The sequence below is a fragment of the Rosa rugosa genome, chromosome 2 (assembly GCF_958449725.1).
Source record: "Rosa rugosa chromosome 2, drRosRugo1.1, whole genome shotgun sequence".
NCBI lineage: Eukaryota > Viridiplantae > Streptophyta > Magnoliopsida > Rosales > Rosaceae > Rosa > Rosa rugosa.
The window spans coordinates 18,503,859-18,525,169 of NC_084821.1; the positions used below are offsets into that span (position 1 = coordinate 18,503,859).

Genomic DNA, 21,311 nt, shown 5'->3' on the forward strand with positions numbered 1-21,311 from the left:
TCATATTTCAAATTGGTGCTTGCCGGCATGACGGGGATGATGGATGAATGGTGGGATGGCTAACACTTGCTCAGTGGCGGGTACGTTGGTGGTGGTGGGACGGCGAGGTTTTGGCTTGCGAGATGGTGGCGCGAAGATCATAATAATCTGCATTGTTGGTTTGGATTTGCAGTGAAGATGAGGATCGATGGAGACGAGCTAGAGGGGAAGAAGAAGAGGTTAAAACAAAAGAGAAAAAAAAAAGAGTAACTGAGGGTATAATTGTCATTTCAGTGTGAAAGGAGTGCCACGTCAGCAAGATAACAAAATTTTTGAAGGAGAATTGACGGCAGAGACCTTTCGTGTGAAATTGGAGAGTATAGGGAGTTTCTAGGTGAAATCGAAATGTCAAGAACTGAAACATTGACTCCCTATAAGTATAGGGAGTAAACAGTATTTTGTCCAAAATGAAAAGAACTGAACAAAAACAAGAACTTTCCACACATAAAATCAACTCCAGTCTTTTGCAAACTTCTTAGTTTCAAGTGCAATACAAAATTTCGGACGAATTGGAAATATTTTCCATAATAATGTTAATGATAGGACAAAAGGACAATATCCTGACAATCTTCTAATTTTCAGTTATTTGCAAAATAGAAACTAGTATAGAACACACAGAAGCTCGAATACTTAATTAAGGGGCATAATAGCATAACAGTCTAACGATCAACTCAAATCGAGAAGTTATGAAAAAAATATATTCAGTGCACCGATATGCACATGCACTAACAAAAATGGATCAAAACACACTCTGCAGTTGTTTTATGTACTGACAGCACTTTTAAAAATATTATTTACCAAACACGAAACTGTTTTAATTCACAACTGATTATTCTCACAACACAGCAGCAACAGTTTTTTTTTTAAAGTCACAGCAATCTCAAACTAGCCCTTAGGTAGTTTAGAATTCAGCCATGTTGCGTATGAAAATCATCTCGGCCAAGACAGCTAAGAGATCTGGTAACAAACAGTTTGGACCTAAATTTAGCAATTCTCACATTACATCAAATATAACTAGTTTGAGTGAATAGACCAAAGAGGCATTGAGTCACACGACAAAAATGAAGGCAGCGTTTGGTCAGACTACCAAGATTAGAGATTTTGAGTGGTACAACTGAAAGATTGAGGAAAGTAGATCACACAGCAATGTGGTGGGGATATCCAAGTTCAAATTGGTGATTACGCAAATGATCGGGAAGGAGATTAAAAGTAATTGACCAAACCCAAGTATGCTAAAAAACGATATCGGCTAAAGTGTTCATTTAAGGAATGAATTCTCACAAGGAAAGAGTTTGAGCTAATTAAGAATTTCAATTGCAAATATTCAAGATAGCAACTAAATGAAAGTATTAATAGACGTATCTATCAGAAAAAGGAAGACGAATCCTACTCATATTCTACAACCCAAGTTAGCCTAGGTTTCAACCTATATATATAATAGCTTTAAACTCATTTAAATGCTCCTACACAAGTGGCCAATTAGGGTTTAGGGATCGGAAGATGTCGCAAGTGTAATCTCAGTGTCCGTGAAAATGAGACATGCCTTGTGGCCACTCCATCCAAAACTGATCGAACCACAGCAGCTCCTCCATGTTTGGATTTGGTAAGCTCTTTTTCTGGATTCAAGGAGCATTGTTTTACTAATGGAATGTTTCAGGGAACACAAATCCCTGTACTTCCGATTGCAAGGAACCTGTTTGGCAGCATGGAGACCTCCAAAAGTCGCAGGCCTATTGTCATCAAGCATGCTCTATTGCGTTCGGGGATGCAGGAGGATGAAAATGATGATCACGCCAAACAACAGGATCATACCCTAGCATTAGTCTCGGTGGACAATAAGCAGCAAACCATGAAACGAGGTAGACCTTCGTCCCCTTTCACATATCTAAATAAGCTCAAGTGTGGTTTTGACGGGTTGCAAGAGAAAAGAGAAATTGATGCTGCTGCAAAGAAGGTCAAAATGCCTGAGTTTCCTTCCAAGTTTAGTGCCAAGTCGTTGGGACTCATTGAGACCCCCTGAGGTATGTTTGTCCCAAAAGAAGTGATGATGCCTTTGGCTTCAATGCCCACTGAGATTGCAAAAATGGAGCATGCCGGGGGGGGGGGGGGGGGGGGTGGCGGCAAGAAGAAGAAGGGCCGGCCTTTAGGCTCTAAAAACAAGAATCCATCTAAAGCAAGGAAAGTCCCAGCTGAAGAAGTTTTAATTGTCTTGTATTCAAAGAAATCTCCTAGCCCTAGCACAAAGGGCAAGGAGAAAACATAGTTTTCGTTTTGAACTATGCCTATTACTATGTCCTAGAGTTATCATAGTTAATAGGCTTTGCTTTAATAAGTGAGCACTGGATGTCTACTGAGTGGTCTAGGACTATGTACCGTGTGTTACATTCACATCTCTCTTGTCTATCTTTGAATGGTAGCGGAGGGGTATGTAATGGTCATTCTGGCTTGCGTTAAGTAATGCAATCATTGATGGATTGATTCAAAAAAAAAAAAATGGTCCTACACAAACACACAAATTAATAAACAAATCTTTACTCAAATTTTATCTTTCAATATCATGGGTACTTTAACTTTTCAACTTTACCTTTCACAATTTAGATTCAATTTCAGCCTTTTACTTTCTTTGCTCATCTACACTTTGTTTTCCTAGTTCATTTACTTTACATGCAATTTATTTTTATACTCAAGAGTAGTTTGTAAGATAGAATCCTCTATCTATCGATCTCTTTCAACTAGTACGGATTTGGTCGATGCAATTCGCCGTTCACACACATATCACCTCCCAACGTTTTGACAACCGTGTCAACTTCGCCTTCATTTTCACCGTGATTTACGAGTATCTTCATCCAATAGATATCTCACTTGTCACTCGAACCTTTAAATTAACCCAAGACGTGGCAATGATCGAGGATCTTGGTCATGATTTACGCTTAGCCAGAGTTCTTGCAACAAAGGCAAAAGAACCCAGCAACTGAGAAGCTTCCTTTCTTAGCCCACAATCACTTGAAAGAAGTCAGATCAGACATAAGTCATATCAAAACCTCGCTTGGCCTTTCGGTCGCGAGTTGGCACGCTCTCATATTTCAAAAGGCCAATTGGACTGCAAATTCCTCGGCCAAGATGATTATGAGGCAAACACAAGCATCCTTCTTGATGAGTGACTTGTGGGGCGTGCCAGCACACTGCCGAGAGGCCAAATGTGTGATTGTAGATGTAGTGCGCATGTATCTGACTTGTCAAATGATTGAAACCCGAGGAAGAAACAAATCTCAGCTGAGGGTTCGATGCCTTAGAATCACGGACTTTTTGGCTGTTAATAGGATGAGTCGAGTGATGATTGGTGACTGAATACTTACGTTACAACTACTCCTACTGCAAAAATGTAGAATACCAATAAAAGGTAAGAAAGTAAATGTAGACTAAGCGCTGGAATGTAAAGAACAATAAAGTAAATTGGAGGAAAGTAAATGAGCACTAACTTAAAGAGTGAAAAAGTAAATAGCGATTAATAAAGCTCAAGAAAGTAAATAAGAATGGCTGAAAGATGAATGGCTAAAAGGTAAATGGCTTCAAGAGAAAATATTTCTAAAATGTAGCAATTGAAACAACTAAAAATCATATTAGGTTATAAGGAAAATGAAGAAAAATGATTTGAACTAGCAAAGCTGACAACTATGGAATTGAAGAAACATTTTAACTAATCCGGAGCTAAGAAAATGAAAGAAAACCCATGATGAAGTTTTGAATGGAGTTGTGTGTGTCTCGAATGGAAGAGTCCATATAAGATTGTAATCGTTCACGGAATTAAACCTTTAATTTTTTTTTTTTTTTGAAAGGGGTTTGGAACCTAGCCTAGCTGGAGGCTCAGCCCCACGCCCGGTTTCATTTATTATATGAATAGTATGATTTTGCAACGGGGGGGACATAAAACCTGAACCCCGTGCTACAGGAAAATACTTACAATAATCCTCATAGAGAACATCTTGAATAATAGCAGGAGTCACATCTGACCAAACATCATCAATAGCAAACAAACTAGCAAGGTGCGCAAGTCTATCAGCAACACCATTTGCTTCACGGTAAATATGACGAATTCTAACTGACTGAAAAACATTAAAATAATCTTTACAATCATCTAAAATCCGACTTACCTCAGAGAAATCCTGCTTCGAACTATTGAGCGCAGCAATCAGAATGGCAGAGTCGCTTTCAATGTCAATTTCAGACCAACCTTGGTGAATACCAAGTAGAAGACCCGCTCTACATGCCTCAGCTTCCATATTTAGGACTGAGTGAGCATGTAGAAAAGGTCTAGCCAGAGCAGCAATACCCATACCAGCGTCGTTCCTGACCACTACACCAATGCCTCCACAACCATTATCCACTCTAAAAGCGCCATCCACATTGATTTTCAGCCTACCACTAGGTGGGCATTGCCATTTGGTTAAAGGCCTCTTCTTTTTCTTCACAGCTTTAGGATGATATTTCTGGTAATCATTCAAAAAATGAATAGCCCAATCAATTAGAAACATAGGCTGGAACGCAGCATCATTCCAGACCATTTTATTTCTTTCCCTCCATATTGCCCACAAGCCCACAAAGAAGAAGTCTCTATGATCATTAGACAACTCATCTAGCATGTCCAACGTCCACTCTTTAATGCATGTGGCTGGGTGCTCCAAGGCATTCAACTTCAAGGGCCCATATAACCAAAAACAAAGTAAAGCAGGACAACTTTTAAAAAGATGGGTACCTGTTTCGACATCCCCCATGCAGAACATGCAACATAAATCATGGATATGGATCTTCTTCTTAGCCAGAGCACTCTTAGTTGGCAAAATCTCTTTGAGTAGCCTCCACATAAAAACTCTCACCTTTGGAGGCACATTAGCTCCCCATATCATCTGCCAATACCGCCGCCAAGCTCCACCCTCCACGGCCATAGAAGAAGTAGCCTTTTCCAAAGCAGTTTGTGCCTTATTAAACACATAGTAGCCACTTTTAACATTGTAAATACCTCTCCTGTCAAAATGCCAAATTAATCTGTCTTCCGCGCCCCGGAGACTTAATGGAATAGAAGCAATATTCTCAACCTCCCCATGTGTGAAAAGTTCATCCAACAAGTCTAGTAACCATTCTCCATTCTCCCTATCTATGAGGTCTGCCACCATAAAGTCCTCCGTCCCTTCCATTATGGGAGAAAAAGGTTTGAAAGAAAGTGGTAACGCTATCCAGGGATCCTTCCAAACCGAAATACCACTTCCATCACCCACCTGAAATCGTAGTCATTTCTTCAACACTTCCCTCCCCGATATGATGCTTCTCCAGGTGTAGGAGTCACCCCCCTTGACTTCAGCCTCCATAAAAGAGCAATTAGGAAAATATTTGGCTTTAAGAAGTCTTGCAATAATAGAGTTTGGATTTTGAATCAACCGCCAACCTTGTTTGGTCAAGAGTGCCAGATTAAAATGATACATGTTCCGAAAACCCTAAACCTTTAATTTGTTGGTCTGCACTTTTGCAAATTGCTAGAAAATTAATTTTCGGACTGTAAATTACCTTTTTTAATTTTTTCTCTTTCTCTTACCAATAAAGGACTGTAAATTTAAATTAGTAAAAGCACTTGGCTTTGGTCACGGGACTCGGATGATATAACTACTGTGTATCGCGAAACACCAGAAGCCAGAGCGCCTCACCTTCCCACGGAACCCGGTCGCCGTGCTAGCTTCGACCACTTGGCGCCCACGCACATAATCGTATATATAGGAGCTCCCTAAGTGGCACCGCAGGCCTACATTAGCAATTGAATGCCGCCTCCGCACAGGATTCTATCCGCTCTCTCTCTCACTCTTCCTTCATCTTCTCCTTCAGCCTTCGTTTCCGGAACCTTCTTCTTCCTTAGGTCATCTCCTTCCTACATAACTCCACCTCGCTCTTTCTCCTCCTCCTCCTCCTCCTCCTCCATTTCTCTCTCGCATTCAACCATGTCGTACAGCCAGGTACTGATTTTCGCCTTCTTTTACGTGTTTTTGTTTACATGGATGGAATTCCGCCATTGTTTTCTGTGTTTTTGGAGCTCGTTCTCGTTTTAGGTTGCTGCGATAACGCAGCAATTTGATTGAAATTGATTGGTGATGGTTTTTTGGTTTTTGATCGTCGTCGAGTGAATTTTATAGCCAAATTTTTAGTCGGAGATCAGTTTTTTTTTTGCTATTTCTGGATTCTATTGTTATGCAAATCCATTTTACAATGCTTAGTTTTTGTTGTGGATGAACTAGTTGAATTTACCTTTGTAATTTCAAGCGGTATATGATTATTTACCATCGTTGTCGAAAAATTTACCATTATGATGCCAATTTCGAACCTTACTTGGTTGCCTGTATGATTTGCAGGTAGTCTTGCTTATGTAAATGTGTCTGTATATACATCTTACTGTTGCTAGAGTTGTTTATGATTTAGAAATTGTATGTAAGAGCCTCACTGCATTGTGCTGAAGATTATGAAAGTGTTTATTTCGATTGAAATTTGAACTTTAAAGGCTTAAGAGGATGATTGAGATATTTTTGGTTTACTTTGCAGCGAAATGGTGGGCAAAAGTGGAGAGAGAAAACAAAGACCGACAGCTCCGTTGATAACAGACTTGGTGAATGGAGTGCTAGTGGAAGCAGTGGGCAAACCCAAGCATCAGTTCAGCCCATACAGTTTGGGAAGGTACAAGTAAATCCGGTTCCAGTACAAGGTCAAAAAGGAATATGGAAGCCTAAATCTTATGGAACTGTCAGTGGATCTACGGCAGTAGAAGCTGAAGTACCTGTTGATGAAAGTCCGGTTGGATTAGAGCAAAATGGAGTTGGACTAGCAACTCCTCAGAAAAGTAGTTCTGGTGCAAGTAAGTTGTTCAAGGGTAATCTATTGGAAAATTTTACTGTGGACAACTCAACATATGCTCAGGTGCAAATACGAGCTACTTTCTATCCTAAATTTGAAAATGAGAAGTCAGATAATGAGGTGCGGCTTTTCTTCTTTTTTTCTCTTTATGATTTTCACCTGTCGTTCTTGGTTGCCATGGCATTTATTAAATGGGAATATCCTTACCTAGAAATGTGCTGAACAAATCATTTTAACTAAAATGCGTGCTTGCATTGTTGGGTTATGTCATCTAGTTAAGAAATACATATGGGAATGTGCTTTTTCGTTTTATTTTATTTTATAGAATATTGTGACTTTATTGCTTTGTGCCTTGCAATGATTCTATCTAATTCTTCTTTGATTGCTTGTCTTGCTAATATTAGTCACTCTTTTTTTCTTCTTCTATTCAGATTAGGACAAGGATGATTGAGATGGTATCTCAAGGCTTGGCTACCTTGGAGGTAAGGGATTTACACGAGCTCTTTATTATTTTGTAAAAATTACATTACTTTGTGCATTGGGATACCACTGTTGACTTTTAACTAATTACTCTTGCCTAAGAGTTGCAGATCCTACAGTTGGTTCCTCGATTGTTGTATTGAATATTAATAAACTTTTGGTTCCCATAAAAGATTTGGAGTTATTTATAACCTAATTTTGATCTGTAATGACCAAAAGAATCTTCACGGAGATTTATTGATTATGATCCTTTTTGCAGGTTTCACTTAAACACTCGGGGTCACTTTTTATGTATGCTGGTAATGAGGGTGGTGCTTATGCCAAAAACAGCTTTGGTAATATGTAGGTGACAACTGTTTCTTCCCCACACTGTCAACACTTCATTTTTTTCTTTCTCTTTATTTTTGTGCTGTTCAATTTGGTTAATGAATAAAAGATGAATGGCCATGCAAATGTGTGTACATTTGGGTTAGCCCATGTTCCTTATTGTGAAACAACTGCTGTTTCTAATCACTCGTATTGAAGAAGGGGGCATGATATGTTAAGTGCACCAGTAAAACAGTAGTGGAATTGTATCTGTTACACTGCTATTGTTATGAAACAGAATATCTTAATCATTTCTTGGATGATTATCTTTCTTGTGAAAAATTGGGAGGCTTACTTAAATTTATTTATCCGGCAAAGAGCAAGTTGTGGAACCATTTGGGGAAAACCTCATCAAAATAAACTTTGCTGAAATGGAAATTATGTTTTTGTTACCATTATGTCTCTATATTTCTTCAATAATCACTAGTTTATGTAGGTTAACAATAGCTGGCTGAGTATTGTACTTTTACAGATATACAGCTGTTGGTGTATTTGTTCTTGGACGGATGTTACGTGAAGCATGGGGATCTGAAGCAGCAAAAAAGCAAGCAGAGTTCAATGATTTCCTAGAGGTGTTATTCACATGACCTGATAGTAAAGAAAAATGAACATTACACGTAATATCTGTCAAAGTTTTCTTTTCTCCACCAGAAAGCAGTATTCAGTCATATCATATTTATAAATAAGAAATAACTTAGTGACCAATAATCATGCTCAATATATTCTTCCTGCTACCCTGTCCCTTCCCTGCCTTCCTAAATCTGGCTTCTTGTTGGTTACTCCTGCAGAGGAACCATATGTGCATATCAATGGAGCTCGTAACTGCAGTCCTAGGAGACCATGGACAGCGTCCAAATGAAGATTTTGGTACTGAGTGTTTTTCTTCTCTCCTTTTTCTTTCTTGTGATTTAAAAGACTTTCTACTTTCTCTCTCAACCCGCCCCCCCTACTGCATTATTTACATTTATTGCTTGACTAGATTAGTGTCAAATTTTGAGCTTCTGTCTCTCTGGAGGATTCCTCTGTGTAGTTGTTTGAACATGCTGGAATAAGGGACCATTATAATGGTGATTCCACTTGTCAATATGGAATCTAAAGTGTGCCATCTGTTAGTTGATTCAGTTACTGGAATCTCTATTAGCCCTGTATGCAAAGTTTCCGTTCTGTCTGTTGTATTTGTTTGTGCAAGCCTTTTAGCCCCATTGATTTTTGTGATGCACCATAGATGTTTGGGAACCATCTCCTTTTCATGAACTTAAAACTGAAATCACAAACTTTCAGATTTTCTGAGACAAAAGTATTGTACATCGATTCTGAATTCTTATTCATGAAATCAATAGGTCAAATGCCATAATTGATATATAGGTTCACAACTTTTCATATAGTTCTGAAGCTCTCCTTGTCCAGAATCCTGACTTTTCATACTTGATTCAAAAGTGGCATACCCACCTTTTTATCTTTGTACTTTGAAAAAATCTTTGTTTATTAAGTCTGATTAATCTGGTAGTTGAAACTTAAAAGTAAGTACACTTTTGGCATGATATCTCTCAAATGTCAGAGATAATGCAACTCATTTCATTGACACTTAGTGAAGCTAGGATAGTCATGGGGGCTGGGTTAAGTTACTGTGTTAACAAGATCTTTGCGGTTTTTTACCCTATACCCCCCACAGCTGCAACCCTTCCTCATTTTGCTGTATAAGTGCATATAAGGAAAGTATATTTGAAAGTAGAAATAGTATGACTGTCGTGTAATGAGATGATCTGGAGGCATAAGGTTGAGTGACCTTCTAGAAGTTATTTTCCCCACAATAGCTACAAAAGGTCTATTGCATAAGGTTCTTATTTTTCTTGGTGTACAGATGTACCTAAATTTTGGGGCTAAAATGAGCGTATCTTATAATCTTGTTTGAGTTCTACTCAGTACAAGTTGAATTGTGTTATCATCATCTTCATTATTGTTATTCTCATTGTCATAGTCAATGTACTGTCTTTTTTTTTTTCCCATTCTTTCTTTCCGGCAGTTCTCTTTAGTATTTACTTAAAAGTTAACACTTTGTTGCTGGTCCTTGTTGTTTATATATATACAGTTTTTTAGTTTTTTATTATTTTTTTAAATTCCTTATGAGTTCATGCTTTTCCTGTTGCAGTTCAATTGTCCTTTTTTTTTTTTTTTGGGTTTGCAACAAACAAAGCATATTTCTTGTTGCACATTTGTTCATTATTACTGTCAGAAGTAACTATCCCATTCCTTATGTTCCATGTTTAGTTCTTGCTGTATATAAAAAAGAGGATGAAAAAAATAAAAAAACTTTCAACCTTATGTGGTTTTTGTATCAAACAGTTGTGGTGACAGCAGTCACAGAGCTGGGCAATGGGAAGCCAAAGTTCTACTCAACCCCTGAGATTATTGCTTTCTGTCGGAAATGGCGCCTTCCGACAAATCATGTATGGCTGTTCTCAACAAGGTGATAACAAGCTATCCTCTGCTTATGGTACATCAATGGTTATACGGTTGTTGTGTATAAATCATGGTTAGCATTTTAAATCATAGTAGTTTCGTACTTATATTACTTCCATAAAAACATTTGTATAGGGTATGTCTAAAACCTTTTAGCATATGTGTATTTTGTTCTGGTTATAAGTAGGAAATCAAAGGTCAAAGCAATATCTATTGTTCTTCTCATTCCAATGATGCATTGGGGTATAAGCTGGTATACTAATTATTTCTGATCCCTCTTTGGATTTGGTTATCATGACATTTTTTCTGGGGTTTTTGATGTCTGGACACAAATAAAAATTTCCTGTGTGGATGAGAAGTGTTTTGTGCCACCATTCATGCTGTTATCCATTTGATATATTGCTGAGATGTGGTTATAGGTTGGGGTGGAGGCTGGAATTTCAAACATTTGGGTGTTATATTAGGTGGAAATGCATGTGCTGTTACAATTTTTGGATACTGTTGTAGATTTACACTAAATGGTTGGAAAAGAGATTTTGGTCAAAAGCAGTGGTTTGGGAAAGTTTGCAAATCTAATGGTTCATCTTACATTGGAAGTTAGGTGAAGTGGCAAAGCTGACTGAAAAATATTTTAAGATTTAGGTTTGTGTCTCTTGATAGGTAGTTTTCATTAGCTAAGAACCAATGACTTGTGAACTTTAACGACTACAAAAGTCAAACACTTCATTATATACCCAAAATGAAAAGAAAAAGACATACATGAGTTTGAGACACACACGCGCGCGCGCACACACATTATATATTTAAACAAATTCAATATAGCTTAGAGCCTGGTTACGGTTTTGAGTTTTTGATTAAATTTAATTTAACTGGAGAAGGGTATAAAAGCAGAGGGGCTATTATGAATCATAGTGTGTGTGTGTGCGCGCGCGCATGCACACACAGTATATATTTAAACAACTTCAATATAGCTTAGAGCCTGGTTACAGTTTTGAGTTTTTGATTAAAGTTAATTTAGCTGGAGAAGGGTATAAAAGCAGATGTACTATTATGAATCATAGTGTAAGGTTTGGTTCTCATATTTGTCATTCAGATAACCCCTCTGAAAACATTTTGCAGTTAAGTCATAGTATTATAATTCGTTGTGTTAATCCACCTTTTTTGTAACTAAAGGAAAGCAGTGACAACGTTTTTTGCTGCCTTTGATGCCTTGTGTGAAGAAGGAACTGCAACAACTGTGTGCAGAGCTCTTGATGAAGTTGCAGATATATCTATACCAGGTAACCTTTCAAATGTATTATTTAACTATCTTTGTCATCTTCTGCTTTATAATTGGCTCCGCATGCATCACAGATTCTCATTCATTTGGTGTTTCTATTTCTGTGTTAGCAACAGTTGAAAACTTGTTAGCTGCAGAACTAAATTATCCTTTAATATGCAGGTTCAAAAGATCATATCAAGGAGCAGGGTGAAATCTTAGAGGGTATTGTTGCTCGTATTGTAAGCCATGAGAGCTCAAAGCATATGGTGGAAGTCTTAAAAGATTTCCCTCCTCCCCCAATGGAAGGAGGTATGATGGTTCATTCTGTCATTTATGATGTTTTGATTATAGGTTAAATTAAACTGGAGAAGTTTTTAATTGAGTCCACCTTAAAATGTGGTCCCATTATCTAACTGTTCATTGCCAGGTCATCAAATCAGCCAAATCGGTAAATATGTATTGACCATTTATAATTAGTATAAAACAATTACTGATTTGGCTGACTTTCGGTAAGGGTGATCTTTGAAGGTGAGCTAAATGTGGACGGTTCGAGTGCTTAACCCCTTGCTGGATGAAGTCCAACACTGTAGTCATTTCTTTTCATAAATAGAGGCTATCCTCTTGAAAAACTGTGTTCCAAATTTGGAATGTTAGTGATGTTATAAGCACCAGTCAAACTATTTAATATGAAATTTTAGCTGGTAAATAGCCCAACAGTGTGTACAATTATTAAACACCAGAGTTTGCTGTATATTTCAGCTGGTCATGATTTGGTACCAAGCCTAAGGGAGATTTGTGCTGCAAATAGGTCGGATGAAACACAGGTAATGATTAATTCTTCGAATATGAGAATTACCATACTATACTATAAATGAAGCACTCAGGCTTCACCAAAATATGAATTGCCAAATAGAAATATAAAATTTATAATAAAGTTCTCTAAAATAGTTACTATAGTAAAATGAAAAAAGGGGAAAAAATATAAATATAAAGAGCCTTCACCAATCACATGTGCATTGCACATGTATGAGGCTAGTAAAAGTAAAAAAGCCGATCAAATATTTTTATGAGTAATTTCCTTTTTGATAATCCTTTTGCAGCAAATAAAAGCTCTTCTCAAGGGTGTTGGCTCCTCTTTTTGCCCTGACCATTCAGACTGGCTTGGGGGAGCTGGTGATGCCCAATCTAGAAATGCAGATAAAGCAGTGGTTTCAAAATTTTTACAATCTCACCCTGCTGATTTTTCTACCACCAAATTGCAGGTCAGACTCTGTTCCATTTCAAGCTAATTTTGATACATTGTTGTACATCAAATTATACTTCTGGAAGTCTTAAGATGTGTTTGTAAAAGAATCTTATTCTCTCTGTATCGGTCCTTTTAAGAGCAACTTCTTTTTCTTTTTTTCTCTCATCAAAATTATGAATGGCTTATGGAAAGTTCAATTTTTTTTATCACTTTGATGTTTTTGAGAATGTCTATTCAAGCCATCCACTGTTCAAGTTTTCTTAATTTTGGGTTGGGCTCTTCCCCTTGGCAATAATAATTATTACTGAATCAGGAAGTGATTCGTTTGATGAGAGAAAAGCATTTTCCTGCTGCCTTTAAAGGCTACCATAACTACCACAAACAGGATTCCATGTCCAATGACAACCTTTTCTACAAAATGGTTATTCATGTCCATAGTGACTCTGCATTTCGGCGTTATCAGAAAGAGATGAGGTATTGTTCAAATTTCTTTAGTCAGTAGCCTATCTTTTTTCATAATTTTTTTTTTAAATAGATGTTTATGTAATTGTTTCTATATTACTGGGTGCATTTCAGGTCAAAGCCAGGACTTTGGCCTTTATATCGAGGTAAAAGATCTTGCTGAACATAATAATCTCAAATAAAATTTATGTTTAGGACTTGTATCCCATCAAATGTGATCTCTATTATAGCAGGCAGTATTTTTTGGATTATTTCACGAATGGCCATTAAAAACCTGTTGTTTTATGGACAATGATTCTCATTTTGGTTGGCCTCTTCAATGATGTTTCCATGTTTCAAAAATATATATTCAGAGATTCTAAGAAAACATCTTTTAAACCTTTAAGTTTCTGAACAGTTTTTGCATTATTAAATAATGGTCATGAGAAATATGCATGTTGGTATATGAACAATGATTCTCTAATGATGTTTCAGTGATTTAAGCATATATTCAGAGATACTAAGAAAATATTTTTTCTACCTTTATAATGGTATAAATGAGGGCCAAGGCCTGGGGGGTAGATGAGAATCAAACTCTCCATGTGTGTGGGATAAGTACCTGTCATATATTTTAACTTGAGGTGTTTATTTGGTAATGATACTCTTCATACTTCTGTAGGTTTTTTCGTTGACATTAATTTGTTCAAGGCAAGCAATGAGAGAGCTGCTGAGATTGCAAAAAACAAAAGCACTGTTGTGGACGATGATGGTGGCACTGGTATGTCCGGAAAACATGGATTGGTTGATGAAGACGCAAACTTAATGATCAAATTGAAATTTCTTACCTATAAGGTACAATTCATATCATAGAACAATTCAACATTTTTCTTTTTAAAAATCTCCGAAGGGTACAGTACTGAAATGGTGATTGATCTCTTTACTTGTCAAATATATATGCCAGATAAATGTACCTTTTTCTTGTTTGAAATTGGCTGCCAAAGTGGTGGGTATAATAATAGTAGCAGGGTTATATTTATATCTTTTGGGTTAGCAAGGTCAAAGTCTAGAGGATTGTACTTTCAGTTGAGTACTGACAATAATGAATGTTTGACTTCGTATCGATGATTGTTGTTATTGTCAATCCTTTTGATAGAATTTTCACATTTTTTTTTTTTGGAAATACTTCATTGTTGGTAAAATAAGGAAGGGCAAATATCGTGTGCTGTATGTGAAAGGACTATATTGAATGGAAGAAACTGTGAGGCTAGCTATGTAAAAATATCTTAAATGTTGGCTCATGAAGAAATGGGCCGTCTTAAAAATGAGTAAGGCTCAATAATGTAATAGCTGTAAAGTATAAAAGTAAGACTTTGCAGTAGTTGGAAGTGAGACAAAATGTTGAATTCAAGTACCTGCAGTAGTCGATGTTCTTTACTTTCTGTTGGTTTTATAAACTTCTGAAGAACAGGGGGCTTCAACTCACCGCTTTTGAGTTTCGAAACGTTGGTTATAGTTAGCACTAGCAGACTCACCATAAGAAATTCTAAATTAGTTGTAAGAAAGTAGTCTTTGAATGTTTGGAGGTCTTCTTGGCTAGAAAAGGGTATTATGATTATGAAAGATTGATTGTGTTAAATATGAAATAATTTGAAAAATTAAGCTTTTCGTAACAGTGTAAAACCAACAATACTAACTATTTCATTTTCAACTTTTAGTTTTGCTATTTTTTTTTCTATACAATGTAATGTATACAATAGGCACTTATAAAGCCTATTACTTGATCCGCAATGGTTTGTCAATGGTTTTGATGGTACTTATCATTTGTTGCAGTTGCGTACCTTTTTGATCCGCAATGGTTTGTCAATTCTTTTTAAAGAAGGTCCGGCTGCTTATAAAGCCTATTACTTGAGGTGAGGTTCTGAGCTTGTCTGCATGATGTGAAATGGGGCTCTGGAGTTTTAGTTGTACTGCAGGTTTAGGGTACATATATTATGACATTAAGTTTTTATTTTTTTTCATTCAAGAAAACACTTTAATGGGAAAGTAAAAAAAAAAAATTGTGTTGCTTAGATGGGCATTTTTTTTATTGACCTGATTGTTAATTTTGCTTATAAAATATTAGGAATCCTTATTAATCTCTGGAACTTAAATATTAAGACTTATTGATTCCAAACACCTTCAGGATGACAGATTCGGATCCCATTTTATCTTTGTGGTTTAATATTATCAGGAATTTAATGCATACAGTGACCGACCATGTTGTCACCACTCACTAGACTTATGGATAAATCTTCATCTATTCTGTTCAAATTTCACTTCACTTTCGTTCTCGATAGCCTTTTTTTTTTTTTTTTTTTTGCTATTAAGTATTACTAGCCAAATTTCAATGCTAAATGAATGACAAGAATAATTTTAGCCACTGTCATGATTTATGAACCTGATGATTCTCTGAAGTATTTAAAAATGTCACATTGACCAGCCCGGTACCGTTTGATAACTTACTGGGTATTCTGGTTGTTACTTATTACAGTTAAAAAGAATCCATAAGCTGTACCTAGTAATTCTGAGGAACTGTAAACTTCCTATGTTACTCTGACTGGGTCTTGCATGTGACTAATTTTCCTTTTCTTCTATCATCGTAGGCAAATGAAAATATGGGGCACTTCAGCAGGAAAGCAGAGGGAGCTCAGCAAAATGCTTGATGAATGGTGATTTTATATAGCCTTACTTTGTTTCAGTGTTCTCTCCACCTAAAGACTTCTGTGATTTTGTTCTCTGAGGCAGTAGGATTTTGTTTGTTCATTTTCAGGGCTGTGTTCATACGACGGAAATGTGGAAACAAACAGCTGTCGTCATCAGTGTACCTCAGTGAGGCTGAGCCTTTCCTTGAACAATATGCTAAACGGAGCCCACAGAATCAGGCTCTTATAGGATCTGCTGGAAACTTAGTAAGGGCTGAAGACTTCTTGGCCATAGTTGAGGGAGGAAGAGATGAAGAGGGTGATCTTGAGAAGGAGTTTGTACCATCAAGCCCCAGTGCCTCAACCGGGGACATCATTCCAAAGGCTGAGGGTCTGATTGTATTCTTTCCTGGTAACAACTTTTCCTTTTTGACGGAGTGTTTATTGCTTCCTTGAATGTATAATCATACTATGTTGCATCATCCCTTGGAAAAACAATTTGTATGGATTGAAGTTTTGTGCAATCTTTATGTTTCTCTTTGCTGTAGATTCTTATAAGTCATTGAATTCTTGGAAGCAAATTTTTGCTTCTTGGATACTCAAAATCTTCCATAATTTTACATTACTGCCCCTTTGTGAATTTCTCGATTGTTATGTGCTCTACTATTTGGATATATGCTATTGTTTTGTTATATGGGTTCTTATATTTATTTACTCCCACTTTGGGCTGTAGTTTATGCAACTCAACACATACTCTGCATGTCTTAATATCCCTTTCTTGGATTGACATTTCCAGGACTACCTGGTTCTGCTAAGTCAGCACTGTGCAAGGAACTACTCAAAGTCCCTGGAGGATTTGGGGATGATAGGCCAGTTCACACTCTTATGGGTGACCTTGTTAAAGGTGTTTTTCCATCTCGTCCAGAAACTTTTGCAGACTATTAATTTTTGATAATCAGAACAAAGCATTTTTGAAGTTGGCGAATGCTTTCTGAATTGAGATATTTTCATTACAATAGCAAGCTTTAAATTTACACAAGTTATTGACCCATTAAATGTATAGGATGGCAAGCTTAAAATATCTAGAATTTAAGGGTTTCTCAGTTAATAATCCTCATCTTTAACCAGAGAATTGTTATTTGGATGCTTGATGAATTAGTATGTTAATGACTATCTTTTCATTGTTGTGAACAGCAAGATATTGGCAGAAGGTCGCTGATGAGCGGAAGAAAAAACCGTATTCTATAATGCTTGCAGACAAGAATGCACCAAATGAAGAAGTGTGGAGACAGGTAATATACTCGCTTCCTCTTCTTTTGTGATGATTCTCAAAAGATGATACTGCAATCCTTCATTGGAGTATCCAGAAACTATGTTCCATCTAGCACATTTGGAGCTTCCTCTTTGGCTCAACATGGAGACCAAAAATGCTTTTGACCAATGTCAGTTTATTAAGAAGATGACTAGTCAGCGGAAGTCAATTTCTCTGGTTTCATGGAAAAACCTCATGAGTTTTAGATCTGAACTTTTTTCTTTTGGTAAAATATGATTTGGAAGGTCAAAATCAAATTCTTTTGCGTTCTTTTCCAAATGAAAATCTATCTTGTGCTTATCAGAATTATACTAATGTTTTCCTCTTTTTGTTTGTTGCAGATTGAAGACATGTGCCACAGAACCGGGGCCAATGCAGTTCCAGTTGTTCCTGATTCTGAAGGTTCTGTTGTTCTTGATGCTGTTATTTTAGTGTTCGATTTTTGGATTTACTGCTTAATTCATTAAATCGATACTGAATAGAGTGCACCATGATTAGCTTAGTGACGATGTTTGGATCTCTTTTGGTTGGTCTTACACTGTGGTCTTTAAATCTGCAGGCACTGATTCAAATCCGTTTTCTCTTGACGCATTAGCGGTTTTCATGTATCGTGTGCTTCAACGTTCTAATCATCCGGTATGCGTTTAGTTCTTATAATTTCTTCTCTTTTTCTTTGTCAAAGATATCATCAGACACTTTGTCATTAACATCATCCTAATACTTACATGTTCTGAATGTCTGAAGGGAAACCTCGACAAGAATTCTCCAAATGCTGGCTATGTGCTGTTAATGTTCTATCACCTTTATGAGGGCAAAGTATGGCTTATCATTTGAAAATTTCTTGTTGATGCTATATTGATGTACCCAATTTTGCACTTTTCTGAACAATTGTAGTCTAAATTCCTCAGAGTCGTAGCGAGTTTGATGGTGAATTAGTTGAGCGTTTTGGTTCGCTTGTCAAGATACCACTGCTGAAATCTGATAGGTATTTCATTTTATTATTTTAAATCTATTTCTTTTTAAGGGAAAAAAAAAAAGGTTTTTACATCTCTCATATTGGTTCTTTTCTGCTTTTAAACCACAATTTGTGTTTTGTGATTATGATAAATACAACACTCTTTGTACATTTCTTTTGAGTTTATAAAATTCTGATGAGCATAGAAGTTATCAAAGATTGTTCATAATATGTCAAATATATAGCAATTGAGATGCGGATTTGCTTGCAGAATTTTTTGCATTGGTAACATGTAGGTGGATAAATAATGTTTGTATTTTCAATTTTAGTGTAAAACTAGAATAAACTTGAGTTACATTACAATAAGCTAACATTTGCCATCATAATTTATGGTAATAATATGTCCATGTTTGAAAACTGTGCTGTATACAAGGGAAAATGTAACACGATTGGTTTGTGCTGTGATAGTGCTTCAATTAAATACAAAAAGCATATATGATGTGTCCTGTTGTTCCTGCCATGCAATTACATTGATGTGATGGTCATTTACTTTGCATCCCCAGGAATCCATTACCTGATCCTGTGAAATCAACTCTTGAGGAGGGAATAAATTTATACAAGCTTCACACTAAGAAACATGGAAGGTTGGTACTGCAACATTATGCATGTTTTAGAGACTTCATTTTCACACAATCTTAATGTTATTTGTTGATTGAAGACCTGTATCAAATTTCAGTATTTGCTTCTTTGACCCCGTTCTTTTTATAAAATATTAATGTTCAAGTAGAATGATCAGTAAAAGATGTAGTGGGCAACCTTGTGCTTGCTTTTTGTTTGTCTCCTAGTGGATTAAATTTCATGTTTCATAAAGATAGTTTAATGAAACCTCTCTTTCCCATTTCAATTACGAAGAATAAAATATAATTTTTTTTCTTAGACTAGATTTTTTTCAAAACGGAGGTTCTTTTCTTTTCATTTTCCTTTTCCACTTGGCTTTTCCACAAGACAAGCTTTCAATTGTGTTCTTACACCATTATTTCAACCCTTTTCTAATAGTAGAATAACTCTGTAATTTGGCTCGTCATTTCAAACCAATATTTTGCTGCTTTGATGATTGTTAATCTTATGTTCTTGGTTGTGAGTCTGTACTCAGATTGGAGTCTACCAAGGGAACCTATGCAAATGAGTGGGCTAAATGGGAGAAACAGTTGCGAGATGTTTTATTTGGCAATTCAGAGTATCTTAATTCTGTTCAGGTTGGTATATACTTAGATATATGTGCATTATATATATATATATATATATATATATTATAGATTCTATATGTGTTTCTCATTTACCTTCCGAGCTGTTGACTGGATCTTTTACATTGACTGTCACTGGAATTAGTTTTTCCAGATCCCTATATGACCTTTCTATACCATCTTATGTCTCTAGGTTCCTTTTGAGTCTGCTGTTAAGGAAGTATCAGAAGAGCTAAGTAAGATTGCAAAAGGTGAGTATGAGACTCCAGAGTACAGAACTCCAGATTCTGGGAAGAGGAAGATCGGGGCCATTGTTTTTGCTGCCATTAGTCTGCCTATTACCGAAATCAAAGGTTTGCTTGATAATGTAAGTACATATTGTCTCTCATCTATTTACTTGTCAATAGTTTGTGGAACTCAATTTAACTCTACTGAATAAGTGCAAATTTTACCCCTCTTATATCTTTGGTACAATCCAAACTAGAATCAAAATCGCTTATATCATTTATCTGACTTTCAAGTTCTGTTTTTTTTTTTTTTTTTGGTTTTGGTTGTTTTGTTGTTTTTGACAAACAACTGAATTTTAATTCATCTAATCTCCCACATAACCAATTATTTATCCTAGTCGATGTGAAAAGTACTTGAGAAGACGTCTATGCCCTGGCTGGCAGGTTTAAACAGATTTCTGGCTAGGCATGTTTTGCTGTTTCATTGCAAATCAAAGTGTGAATATTTACTTATTTAGTACTTGGCCAGTCCAAGAGGAAACCATAATTTTTCCTTCGGCTTGATAAATATTGATCACCAATCGGAGTCTGGTTTCAGCCATGCTTGTCACATGGATATTTTCAATTGACTGCCATGTCAAAGTTGAACGCTTGTTCTTTCTTGCAATGTATACTGTATACGAATGGGTGGGCCTTATATTTAGGGTAAACATGAAATGATGAACGAAGCCGATCTGCAATACAGTTTTGAATTACGTTTCTGAACATGATAATATATGTGATGATTGTTTTTAATTTATTAATTAATTTCATGCAGTTGGCTGGGAAAGATAGTAAAGCCGCAGCTTTCCTCAAAGACAAGAATTTGGAGAACCAGATTAGTAAGGCCCATGTTACTCTTGCACACAAGAGAAGTCATGGTGTTACTGCGGTGGCTAATTACGGTGTCTTCCTACACAAACAGGTCCCTGTGGATATAACTGCACTGCTCTTCACGGATAAAATGGCTGCGTTTGAAGCATGCCCTGGCTCTGTTGAAGGTGAAAGAGTTGTCTCCAAAAACGAGTGGCCACATGTTACCTTATGGACTGCAGAGGGTGTTGCAGCTAAGGAGGCCAACTTGTTACATAATTTGCATTTAGAAGGGAAGGCTACTCGTATTGCAATTGACCCACCTGCCAACATTCAGGGGCCGCTGGAGTTTTACTGAAGTCATCTTTTCTTTGGCTTTATTCGTGAACTAGATTGACCTTGATACACAGTAGAATACAGTTTCCTTTGATGATGCTGGCGTTGAAATGACGAGAGAGCTCAACTGCCAAGTGGAGGAGAAAATTTTGCATGTAACAAGAAAATGAGGAAAATTTTGATTTGTTAATTCTTTTGATAGTTTGTATATAGGCAATTGCAAACTCGAATTACGGCTTAGGGACTCGTATAGTTTACATATGGAATCCTTAACAAAAACACAGTCGGGGACCGAGATATCTTGATATATGAGTCAACATTTTGATGACTTTTCTATTCTAGGTCTAATAATAACGATTTTGTTAGTATTACTTGGCCACTTGCAATGGGGATAATTCATCTGTGCCTGAGAGTGGATGCTCATCTGTCATCCGTGCCTCCTTACTCTGTCCTTTGGCCCCTTTTCCAGTAGTTGGTGCAACTTTAGAGCCCTCACTAATATGTGAAGCGAGCTTCAATACTT

The 21,311-nt window shown here is 36.7% G+C and overlaps 1 protein-coding gene across 2 annotated transcripts; it reads left to right on the forward strand.

The window, feature by feature from the left end:
- The first annotated feature begins 5,699 nt into the window (after positions 1-5,699).
- On the forward strand, positions 5,700-21,183 carry LOC133729617 (tRNA ligase 1-like). 2 transcript variants are annotated; one of them, XM_062157174.1, is made up of 27 exons: positions 5,700-6,038; positions 6,619-7,047; positions 7,359-7,409; positions 7,667-7,749; positions 8,246-8,345; positions 8,562-8,640; positions 10,117-10,240; positions 11,407-11,513; positions 11,675-11,803; positions 12,254-12,318; positions 12,595-12,756; positions 13,054-13,214; positions 13,317-13,348; positions 13,861-14,033; positions 15,012-15,091; positions 15,824-15,889; positions 15,991-16,274; positions 16,659-16,766; positions 17,057-17,154; positions 17,516-17,576; positions 17,734-17,810; positions 17,919-17,990; positions 18,083-18,159; positions 18,693-18,773; positions 19,283-19,385; positions 19,567-19,740; positions 20,418-21,183. In XM_062157174.1, the coding sequence occupies exons 1-27, from the start codon at positions 5,847-5,849 to the stop codon at positions 20,808-20,810; spliced, it is 3,561 nt and encodes a 1,186-aa protein (XP_062013158.1). In that variant the 5' UTR covers positions 5,700-5,846; the 3' UTR covers positions 20,811-21,183. The 2 variants fall into 2 exon arrangements, with proteins under 2 accessions (XP_062013158.1, XP_062013159.1); XM_062157175.1 differs by lacking the exons at positions 5,700-6,038; positions 6,619-7,047 and having other exon boundaries at positions 7,356-7,409; positions 7,667-7,753.
- Positions 21,184-21,311: the final 128 nt, after the last annotated feature.

Coding starts and splice junctions, on each gene's coding strand:
- LOC133729617 (XM_062157174.1), top strand. CDS start 5,847: ATGCCGCCTCCGCACAGGATTCTATCCGCTCTCTCTCTCACTCTTCCT. Junction 15,092..15,823: donor TATAAAGCCTATTACTTGAG/GTGAGGTTCTGA, acceptor CTATCATCGTAG/GCAAATGAAAATATGGGGCA. Junction 19,386..19,566: donor AGTATCTTAATTCTGTTCAG/GTTGGTATATAC, acceptor TTATGTCTCTAG/GTTCCTTTTGAGTCTGCTGT.